The following is a 12464-nucleotide window of genomic DNA, read 5'->3' as shown; positions in this document are numbered from 1 at the left end:
GCCATAAGCCTATTGCCTAATCTTTTGAAATTATTTGAAAAATATCCGATACCCCCTGCTTGAGGATATGTAACCTTATTTCAGCGCATCAGTTCGGTTTTCAATATTAACATGGAACCTCAAAAATACGCACTGCTTTCGAAAAACGGGAATATTTAAGCTTTACGCTAGTAGCCTAATTGGCTTATTACCTTTCTGTCTGGACCACAGGGTCTTTGTGTATAATTCCGTATTAAAAACAATCTGGACGTACTGATACCAACTATGGGGAAGTGCCGAACTGGCCATGTCCGTCTGTCCGTATGAAAGTCGAGTCGAGATCCAAGCAACTATAAAAGCTAGGAAGCGGAGGTGAGACATGCACATTCCAGAGACATAGACGCAGCGCCAGTGTGTTTAATGACGCTGCCAGGCCCACTCCAACCCTCACAAACCGCCCAAAACTGCCACGCCCACACTTTTGGAAAATATTCATATTAAATTTTTATGTAAGTCTTGTATATTTATATCGATTTTGATTTGAAGTCATTGGCAGGCTGCCCACACGCATACTTGATTTGTTTACAGACGTTGTTAACTTATGTCTGGGACAACAATAATATGGATCGAAAAGCGAGAGCACTGACGGGCTCTCTAATAAAACATATATTTCTTGTTGGACCTAATATTTCTTACTAAAAAATTAATAACTTAATTAATTAATAATAAATATTGTCCTTTTATCTTCAATGAAAGTTCTTGAAATATTAAAAATGCCTTGGCAGAATTTTGAAAATTTGATATAAGGAAATATATTAATTTTTAAAGTAACTTACCGATAACGACATTGGGGACCAATGCCTGGGTTCCAAAATAAGTGAAAGGCCCGCTTTCAAACATTAGCGCTTCCTTGCCAATTGTGACTTCTACACGACCCTCCAATATAAGTACAAAAAAGTCGACAGCTTTTCCTTGTGTAAAAATATAAAGGCTTGGATCATCTTTACTCTTTCCTTTTGTTTTTATATTGTGAAACACGTCTTGATTAAGTAACCTCCGCAAAATGAGTTCAGAAATAACATCATTTTTAAATGCATCGACAGCTAAAAGTTTCGTTGTTAAGTTAAAAAATTAAAAGATAAATTTAAAATATGTATTACCAGTGCTAAGGTATTGGAAAGTAGCCAGTGTTAATTGAGGAGATATCCGAACAGTTTGCACTTCCCGACGTTCAGCAAATGCTGAAAAGTCTGCTTTTTTGTATCTGTTCCTTCTGGTTTTCGTACGGTTGTCAACAAAAACATCGGTTTCGTCAACAATTTCAGCTTGAATCAGTTCTTCAATTACATCTTCGAGAGTAACTAGCCCGACAGTTTCATAAAAGGGATCACCATCCCCTTCATTATTTACGCGGTGCACAAAAGCAATGTGACCAATTGTTCCTTCTTTGAATTGATTAAACATAATATCCAGGGTGTAATCTTCAAATACGAAATGAACAGGATTTTGGTAAAATTCGCAAAGCGTTTTTAAAGGAGTGTTATCATCAGTATCAACAAATGCCAAATCTTTAATATAAAGTAAAGTCACAATGTTCTTTCTATCACCATCGTACACCGGAATACGAGAATAACCAGAATTCATAATTTCTGACACAGTTTCAAAATCAAGTAGCGCATCCAATGACAGCATAAAGGCATCATTTATATGCGTCATTACGTCCGCAACAGTTTTCTTACGCAATTCTAGAGCTCCGGATATAATGTTTACCTCATTTTTGTCGAGATCATTTACATCGTTTGTGACCTACATTTTTAATATTTATAAATTATTAAAAAATATTGACAAATAAAATATTATTTTTACTCACACGAACAAGTTCTTTTAAACGTTCTCGGTTGTAAACATTACCAATTTCTTCGCCCAATAATTTATCAAGAATACGCGAAACCGGATAAGATAGTGGTGCTGTAATAGCCATAACGGTTTTCGTTACTAAAATGGTCTTGGCTCCAATTGCCAATCCATGCCTTGAACACACTGCCTGTAATTAAAGAATAGAAATTTAGTGCAAAAAAAGAGTAAAACAGTCGAGTTCCAAAGCTTGTTACTCAACTGAGAACGAGTAATCGGGTCATTTTTGTGTTTCGCTAGACAGAAATAATATTTACGTCTCTACTTAATTTACTTAAATGGACTTTAGACTGGGCATGAACTTTTTTGTCGGCTTGTGAGTGTTACAGTGGTTGTGGTTAAAATTTAGTTGTCATATTGATAGGAAGCAAGGCTTATGGAAAATAATAAAATAAACAAATAATACTTTAACAAGTAGCCCTGCGTCGGCGCCACTATAATCTGTATTCCCAATATCAATCACCGAGAGATCCCGACATTTACAGAAACAGGAGATGGACGGTCAAAAGTACATAGCCAGATCGACTCGACGAGTGACCCTCGTCAATAATATATATGCTTTATAGAGTAAGACATACTTCATTCTACCTATTATATACTCCTCTAAGAAATGTCCGTATGAACGCCTCGTTCTCAGGATCTATAAAAGCTATAAATTTGAGTCTAACCATGTAGATTCTAGAGATATTATATCTACATTTTGGCACGACTATTCTAACGCCCACAAACCGTATATAACTACCACGACCACACTTTTGAAATATGCTTTGTTTTTATTCATTTTATTTTTTGTTGGTATGCCTAAACATAAACACCCAATTTTACACCCACAAGCCGCCACAATTTTAAAAAATTTTTTTGCGAAGGAGGCTGGATTGCGAGGCTAGGGCAGTCAGGTTAAACGGAAGGACGGGCACAAAGAGGATGTACGGTGAATTAACAGGACATTGTTGAACATTGGATTCGAGCGAGCCATGTGCAAAAGGGAGGCAAAGGGGGGCGTCTCTATGAAGAGACGATGCGGGCCCAGATTGGGATTAGTTAAAATCCCAATAAATTAGAAAATCCGTAAATGAGGCCTGTCAGATAAAATGTTCCGCGGTGTTCTGCGAACAGCTCATCGTCCAACAAAAGAAATAGGAAAGGTTTTTAGATATATGCAAGTCCAGCTTATGTTCCGACCTTTGCTGCTCCTCGTAGTCTGCTGTGCGGCAGTCTCCCATGGCGTCGCTCATCGCTCATGGCGTCCAACAGACAACCTGGACTAGTAAAGGGTTAAGAAAGGTGTTACGTCTGTATGGTCGAATTGAAAATCTCTCATGTTTCTCTCGCAGGACGCTGGTAAAGCGAACGTGTTTTTCTGACAGCAATGCACACACACGCCAGTGAATTGATATATTTTTCTATTGCATCCTACAAGCGTTGCCTTTTCTTGCGTCTACTGTTAATTCTTCACTTACGAAGTGATCGACTTCTACACAGATTGGATTCCCCTAACGATGATCTTTTTGCACTCAGACCGATCGAGTGCTCGTTCTTTTTATGCTTGTCCAAAGTCTAAACATTTATCGTTTGACCTCTTCTCCCGTAGCCGGCGAAAGTCTAATGTCCATCGCGAGACCAATATTTCACGGCCTATGCACCCTGCTGAGGCCCTTAACTTTACTTCTTAGCTATTTGTCTCGACTCCTTCGTTTAAAATAACCTTTAAATTAAACGGAAGGTGTAAGACAGCACATCCTCTTGGACACACAATCTTTTCTATACAAACGTAGGGACAAGACTATTGCAAATATAGAAGCTGCAATACAAATCTGCCTATGCATACTGCATCAGTTTCTGCTAAGAACGAATGTAATGCAACCATGGCCTTGGTCCTTAAAAAAACAATACCCAATACACAATGGAATCGAGAAGTCAACTTCAAGTATCAAAACCGATTCCACTTACACCAAATAAAAATCCAGCTACATCCTAGAAAACTTATTTAAGAGAGAAAAAAAACTAGAATAAAGTTTTGTCAAATGGGACAAGCGATATTTGTAACCGATTTTCAGATAGTTCTGTAATCAAACTGATATTTTGGCTTTGATGTGTAAACTAAACCACTCTTGGTTTTTTAAAATTTATATTAACTAAAAACCTTTCAATTTTGCACTCCGTTAAAAAAAAAATTAAATTTGCTTATCATAACTAAAACAAGAGAGAATGATATAGTAGAGATCGTTACTCAGCTAGTGGATTTACGAACTCTAGGTAATTTCAACATTTTCTGGAATATCGGTAGAATCTGTGAAACAAAATTATAAAATTAATAAAAATTCACATTTTTTCAAAAGTGGGAGTTCTGGGCGGTATGTGGGCGTTAGGGTGGGCGTGGAAGCATAATTTTACTAACTTGCGTAATCTCAACTTTCTAGCTTTTACAGTTGCTAAGATTTCGTCGCTCATACGGACGTACGGACATTGCCAGATCGAGTCGGCAATGCTTCCTTCTACCTGTTAAAAACTTTTCAACGAATCTAGTATTTTAGTAATACTATCTAGTATACGAGTAACGGGTATATATAGTTGGAATTTAAAATATATGATTTCCAATGTACCGGCAGTTCTGTAACGTGTTTATAAATAACTGTTTTTTATTTCAAATATAAACAAGTTAACACGAGCCAACGTACTCAGTGCATGATATAATATATAATATCGATGTGCTGACCCAGCATTGGCCGGAAACCCTTGCGCAGCCGGCAAACACAGCATATTTGCGTGGCCGCTGCGAGTCTTTGTTAGCTTTAAGAATTATTTTAAGTTTCAGTTTGAAGTTGTATTCACCAGAATAAAGCGAGAGCTCGTCAGCTTACTGCGACTAAACGTCGTAAAACATATCTCTACTATTTACTCTTCTTCCAGACCACAAGGCTGGTGGTTAAAAGAGGATAGTTCCTCTCAACGTAAACAATAATCTTATTCTGCTACCCCGGAACACCCGAAGCAGCCGGCCCCCCCCCGGAAGGAGAAAAACCTGACGGATAACAACATCGCAAGACGGTGCGAATCATCATTAATTAATTTTCGCTCAACTAGTGGTAAAAACCACCACCCACACAGCTTCTGAAATTGTTGCCCAAACACTGGCGGCAAAGCAAAGGCAGCGGCGCGTGATAAGTGAAGGAAATAAGTGACGGAATAACACATACACTGAAAAAAAAATCATGTCAGTGGTCCCCAATGCTAAGCGCATTTTAAGTCTGTTAATATTTTTATGTGCCACGAACCGCTGCACAGAAGCGTTTCTTAAATTAAAAAATAATACAAAAAATTATTAATCAGCGACATTGTTACAGCCAAAAAATTATTAACCGAAATTATTTTAAACAAAAATAAATTATTATTTCAGCAAATAAACATGGTCTCATATCAAAAAAAATAAATGATAAATAAATGAATAAAAGTAAAAAGTTATTTTGTATTACATTTTGTATAACTATTTTGTATAACAGCGCATACGTTCGCGTTTCATTTATTATTGTTGTTTTATGTTTTCTTTCGATTCAAGCGCCACATTCGACGCCGCAGCCTTTGTCTTTATTTATTGTTTGTTCGTCTTTGGTCACCCACACAGGCACCTTTTGCATACCCAGGCGAATTGGACCGCTCATGCAGCCCGGATTCTCACAATATAGGAATAATTAACCAAACTCCACCGAATCAGATTCCGATAGCGAAAATCAAGCTTCTTCTCTAAGACGTGAAAAATATTGTGCGAAAAATTCCGAGTTGTCGCTTTGCGTATTTTCATTTTGGGACTTAAACGCAACCTTTCTGACGTGCTTTTCGCGGCAAAGCGAAAAGACATGCCGTCGGCCCTGGCCTTAGCGCAAGAAGTGGAATCTAACCACGAGAGGTACGTTTTTGCAAAAAGGAATACAAAGATCGCAAACCTACTGCAAAAACGCACGGTCGTCAACTTGACAAGTACGACCACCTTCACCGACAACAAAATAATGCCAAAAATCCGTATTTCAATAGGCAGCATAAATGACAGGTTCACGCCGACCCGCACAACCCCAAAAATTACAACAACAACATCAGCACATCAGCCTAAGGAGGTCGACCCCTCATTTTCTATGTTGCTGCAGCCGACCCAGGCAACTGCCAACCAGAACAGAAGACAATCCACCTCTGAGCGCACAGGCGCTATAAGAAAACAACAAATAAATTAACTTCATTACCAAAATGCAGAAGAAAAGACATGAGCATATGCCGCCGCCGCCTCCAAAGCGGAAGCGATTATGATTGATTGGCGAGTATGGTTAACTCACATTTCAAAATTCATTAAATTCTTGGCGCCACCACAGTTACAAAAAAATGCTTCGTCTCGATCTTTAATTTGAAAGCGACCTTTTTCATTCTACCAGATTTTACACTATTCGATGGAATAATCAGGGCCGAATTAACACAGAGCTGCGCAGCACTTTGCCTTGCTTCCGCACAACTCAAATGGGGTAAGGAGGTTGAGAAGATGTCATTCCAAAAATGCCCTGACGTCAACTTCACTAACGTGGAGTGCGCAGATGCACCACCTTTGGTAAAGAAAGGATTTATGATAAAAACCCGAAAAAACGCCTTCGCAAATCCCAAGGAGGCCTACCATATAACACATCGGTAGTGGCCACGATTAGAACGACTAGCGACGAGCCCACTTACGCCAAATTATATCCATACCCCATGGAGGCAACAGATTTCGTCAACGACGAGATCCAAGACCTGCTTAAAAATGGTATAATTCAGAAGTCGGTGTCTCCTTATAACAACCCAACATGGGTGGTTGACAAAAAAGGAACCGACGAGGCCGGCAATCAAAATAGACGATTAGTCATAGACTTTCGTAAGATAAACGAAAGGACTATCCCGGACAAATACCCGATGCCAGATATCTCCATGACATTGGGCAACTTGGGTAAGGCCAAATTATTTACGACACTGGCTCAAGTCCGGGTATCACCAAATCGTTTTAGCGGAACATGATTGCGAAAAAAATTCCTTCTCCGTAAGCGGAGGAAGTACGAATTCAAGAGGCTTCCCTTTGGCTTAAGAAATGCTGCCAGCATCTTCCAGAGACCTATTGATGACATTCTCAAAGAGCAAATCGGCAAGACTTGCTAAGTTTACGTCGATGACGTAATAATCTTCTCAGAAAATTAGAATGCTCATGTCAAGCACGTGGATTGGGTTTTAAAAACCATAAGCGATGCAAAAATGCAAAAATCATTAAAAAAATCATGTTTTTTTAAAAAAAAATCTTAAACTTTCTTGACCTTATAGTGATGACACTACTAACGACCCAAAAAAGGTCAGGGCCATACAAAAATTTTCCGAACCAAAAACAGTATTTGAGGTTAGATCATTCCTAGGCCTCGCGATCTATTACAGATGCTTCATTAAGGACTTCGTAACCATAGCAAGTGGAAAATGGAAGTGTAAGCAGACATAGATCGCGCCACATCCAAGTACAATTCAATGAAGCGCAAAAAAATTCTTTCGAAAAACTGCACAACATTTTGGCATCCGAAGATGTTATACTCAGATGCCAAACGACGGATGCTTCATCCTACAGTTTAGCCTTCTATTACAGTGATCTCGAGGACATTAAAGGATAGGGAAATGAAGTACGCCACAAATGAAAGGGAATTATTGGCCATCATTTGGGCGTTGGCCCAACTGCGAAACTATTTATATGCGGTGAAAGATATAACTATCTTCACCGACCATCAGCCATTGTCATTCGAGGTATCGGATTTTAACCCTAACGCGAAAATTAAAAGGTGGAAGGGACGCATCGAGGAAACGGGTGCGAAGGTAATCTATAAACCGGGAAAAGAAAATTTCGTTGCTGATGCCCTGTCTAGGCAGCAAATTAATGCCATGGGAGAACAGGACGCAGAATCATGCACAGTGACATTTCCTAGTTCTACTATGGCAGTCAAAGAGATCGGTTGTGTCGCGCGCATGCAAACGTGATTTTTTGCTTATCGGTGCATTCCCTTTTGCGCTCAAGATAGCACAAATCATTTACTTGGGCGCTGCTTTGGGCGGTGTCGGCAGTTTGACAAAAACAAAAAGTGCATCAGGTGAAATGCATTCAAACGGTGCTTTCTGCCCTTTGGGCAAGTCATCCACCTCACCCCGCGCAGAACTGCATAAGTGGTAAATAAACTTTGCTTATCAGTAAAACCGACCTGTTTTTGCTCTGTTCCGGACATTGGGCCTGCAAATTATTTGCTGAATATTAAGACTTAATATAAAAATAATGAATGAAAACAGTTTCGATGACTCTCAGCTTATAAAGAAGCAGATTGATCATGAAAAAATGTTCTCAATAGCTGGAAAATTACCTAGTAAGATTAGAGATGAGTGCCGATCAGAAATTCAACGCATTACATGCAATAAGTCTCAAAGAAGTAGTCTCACCACAACAACAGTGACATTTACTAGTGCCAGTAGCAGCACCATATACACAATGGCAAATGCCACAATGAGAGGCATCTGTTCTGGATCAAGTGTAGTAAACCAAGAATGTTCCCAGTTGACCAGCCCCCAGTTGCAGCAAAAAACCTAAGCGATGCTGCCAGAAGATTACTAGATGATCAAAATCGGAAAGTATTCAAGAGAAAAAATGCAAAGCCAAATTAACCAGATCCCCCAGAAGGCAAGCTGTAGTAACAGGTTTGCTATTCTCGACACGGACATCTTTACTAATGAAGAAAACGGGGAAGACATGATGTCTGAGGTTGCCGATGATGTTAGTGCCCACATGGACGAACTTCAATCTGCAGAAATCAATACTGCCAGTAAATCTCAGGAAACATCTAACGCCATCAATCAACTCGAAGATTCTAAAAATCCACCGCATTGTTGTTAATATTAGCAACTTATATGATCTATTTGAGCTTATAAAAGAAAAGGCAAATCTAGATAACGTCGTGACAGTGACACTTACAGAAAAATTGTTAGCTATATGGTTGAGATTGGTATGCAGTTTCATACTAACCAAATGCTGACAGAAAAAGCACACAGAATTGTAGTAAGGGACTTACATCACAGCACACAACACAAAGATATAACGGCCGATCTGAAATGTTTAGGCTATGAATTACTTCACAATCACAACCCTAGTTCAAGGATTAATAAAGATGAAAAACTTAATATTTATTTCATTAACATTAAGCCCTGCCCTAATATTAATGAAATTTATCACGTAAAGACCCTTTGCCGACAGAAAATACGGATCGAAAGGATGCGAAAGTCCAGTGAAATTGCACAATGTCGACGTTGCCAGGAGTATGGCCATACAGCTAAATACTGCCGCAGACATCCAAATTGTGCCAGATGTTGTGAAAATCACCAAACCACAAAATGCACACGTCCTGTAGATGCTCTGCCCACATGCTATCACTGTTCTCACGATCACATGGCTAGTTATAAAGGTTGCCATAAGTACCAGGAGCTTCTCCGCAGATCTATGGGGCCTGCAAAGAAGGCGAATCATTTAAATAGAAAGAATCATGGGTTCAACCATAGAGATCAGAGACAGTTTCCTTCCGTGCCGCTTAATCGTCGTAAGAGTACCAACCAATCAACAGAACATCAGCAACCAACACAACAACACCAAAATATGGTACAACATCAACCATCTATAGGCCCTGGGGTAAATACAAAAGTATCCTATGCCACAGTAGCAAAAGAATACTCTAATACAACGCCCTCCAAGGATGGACCAGCTCAGCGACGTTTATATAACTTACAAACGCAACAGTTATCGCAGCAACAACGACTGAACATTCAGCAAAATAATTCACTTGACGTCCAAGCATTGTTACAACAGCAACAACAACAGTTCCAAGAATGGCAGCAGCAAATGCAACAACAACAACAACATCAGTTTCTTATGTGGTTGCAACAGCAGCAACAAGATCAGCAACATCACAGAAATCAAACCAATCAACGACTTGAAAAACTTGAAAGAATGGAATTTGAAATAACCACCATGTTAAAGCAAGGAGCTGGGAATGAACATACCTACCAGCTTTATAACAACGCTTCATACCCACAATGAATCCACTAAAGATTCTTATTTTGAATGCAAACGGCATTTCAAGAAAATCTAAAGAAATTGAGCTTTTCGCGAACAATAATAGCGTGGACGTTCTTCTTGTGACGGAACTTAGAATTAAAAGAGGGGATACTGTACAGATATATGGATATGCTTTCTATCCAGCATTTAGGCCATCGCAAAATTATAATAGCGTTGGTGGAGCAGCCGTGTTCGTTAGGACAACTCTTCGTCATTTTCCGCAAAGGGTCATAGAGATACGCAGCACACAAATGTCAACAGTAAAAGTAGCTAAAGGTCTGGGTGACGTGCAGTTCGGCGCCATTTAGTGTCCTCCCAGTGTTAGAATCGATGAAAGACAATTTACTGACACAATACGATCTTGTGGCCAAAGGTAATAGGTTGGAAAATATCTCCCTTCCGCTTTTTTGCTCTTTATTCAATGCTTTATAAAAAGTGTTACAGTGATCGGATTTAGTTCAAATATGCGCCGTTTTGTTCGATAATCTGTTTCCATCTAGATGGCAACTTCATAATACCTCCCTCGTAGAAGCCCCCCTCCTTATTTGTGAAGAACTCGGACAGCCACTTTTCACAAGCCTCTTTTGAGTTCAACTTTACACCACCAAGGGCATTCGCCATGGACAGGAACAGGTGGTAATCACTTGGCGCTATGTCCGGGCTATATGGTGGATGCGATAAAACCTCCCATCCGAGCTCCCGTAGCTAGCTTCTGACGAGTCATCAACGAAGTGTGTGGTCTGGCGTTGTCCTGGTGGAACACTACACCCTTCCTGTTGGCCAATTCTGGACGCTTCTGGTCGATCGCCTGCTTCAAGCGGTCCAGTTGTTCGCAGTAGATGGTCGAATTAATCGTCTGGCCATATGGGAGCAGCTCATAGTGGATGATTCCCTTCCAATCCCACCAAACACACAGCAAAACCTTCCTGGCCGGCAATCCCGGCTTGGCCACTGTTTGGGACGATTCACCGGCCTTCGACCACGACCGTTTTCGCTTGATATTGTCGTATGTGATCCATTTTTCGTCGCCAGTCACCATCCGCTTCAAGAATGGGTCGAGTTCGTTCCGTTTCAGCAGCATATCGCAGGCGTTGATTCGGTCCAGAAGGTTTTTTTGCGTCAAATCATGCGGCACCCAAACATCAAGCTTTTTTTTGTATCCAGCCTTCTGCAGATGGTTTAAAATGGTTTGGTGACTAACTCCCATCTCCTGGGCGATGTCACGAGATGCCACATGCCGGTCTAACTCGATGTATTCCATGATTTGATCGGTATTTGTCGTCACAGGTCTTCCGCCGGCTGGCTTATCCATGGTGTCGTTTTCACCGGCTCTGAATCGTCGAAACCATTCCTCCGCGGTTCGAAGTGATAGAGTACCATCCCCCAAAACACCATTAACCTCACGGAACGTTTCTCTGGCGGATTTGCCTTTAACGAAGGAAAACTTTAAAATAGCGCGAATTTCGGCGTTAGTGAACTCCATGTTTACACGTCTATAACTGTTGAACTCAATATCAAAACTAATCATGCATAGCGTCGTTTTGTAGGTTATGTCAAGACCTTTCAAATTATGTATAGTATTGCCAGATACGAGCTCTGTAGCGCTTTGTAAAAATTCAAAAGACAAAAAGGCGGAAGGGAGATATTTGCCAAACTAATATTTGATTGGGCGTGAGCTAGCGGAAGCCATCTCTGTCACTGAAGCTAAGGTTCTTGCAACTGGTTCGCCAACTAGGTATCCTTATGTACCTTCCTTTCTGCATTGACTTTGCAGTGCATCATGGTATACCAGATTCCCTAACAAGTATAACACAAAGTTGGGATCTGGACTCCGATCACTTGCCTTTGATCATCAGCATTGTGACAGATAGTACCCATGTGAATCCAAGTCCACGATTAGTCACCAAGCACACTGGCCCGCTCGCTTTTAGCCAACAACTGGAGAGCATGATTCCGTTGAATATTACGCTATATTCTGGTGAAGAAATTGAAATGGCTGTTGATCACCTTACACAAAGTATTCACAGGGCTGCGACCGCCTCTACGCCTTCTGTTCCTCGGACAGGCACCCCCTATGGAATATCCCTAACAAGAGAGGCTAGAGAGCTCCTGACACAGAAAAGGAGACTCAGAAGGCGACCGCATCTTATGGAACCGTGCTGCAAAACAACTACGAAATGTAATAAGAGACCTTCGAAGTATCTTTTTTGAGCAGAAGCTGGCTTCTATGGATTATACGGTGGATGCTGGGTATTCGCTCTGGAAGTTCACCAAATCCCTTAAAAGGCAACCGTTCAGACAGGTTCCCATTAGATGGCCGGGAGGTGAACTTGCTAAAAATGAGGAGGAACAGGCCAATTCCTTTGCAAATCATTTGGAGACTAGGTTCACCCATTACCAATTCGCTACAATGGAGCAGAATCGAGAGACGCTTGAC

At 40.5% G+C, this 12464-nt stretch overlaps 1 protein-coding gene across 5 annotated transcripts in view; it reads right to left on the bottom strand.

Annotated features, from left to right (window-relative positions):
- Positions 1-12464, bottom strand: part of LOC26526581 (metal transporter CNNM2) — a 60216-nt gene that overhangs the window by 17611 nt on the left and 30141 nt on the right. For all 5 annotated transcript variants that reach the window (XM_026982839.1, XM_015160050.2, XM_026982841.1 and 2 more), the window contains exons 5-7: positions 1850-2023; positions 1140-1785; positions 816-1082 (exon numbers count right to left, since the gene is read on the bottom strand). In XM_026982839.1, coding sequence (XP_026838640.1) covers positions 816-1082; positions 1140-1785; positions 1850-2023 — 1087 coding nt within the window. The remainder of the gene's footprint in view (positions 1-815; positions 1083-1139; positions 1786-1849; positions 2024-12464) is intronic.

This window comes from Drosophila erecta, unplaced genomic scaffold (assembly GCF_003286155.1).
Source record: "Drosophila erecta strain 14021-0224.00,06,07 unplaced genomic scaffold, DereRS2 tig00000219-arrow-pilon, whole genome shotgun sequence".
Lineage (NCBI taxonomy): Eukaryota > Metazoa > Arthropoda > Insecta > Diptera > Drosophilidae > Drosophila > Drosophila erecta.
The sequence above is the reverse complement of the archived record's forward strand: the minus strand, read 5'-3'. Positions and strand labels throughout refer to the sequence as shown.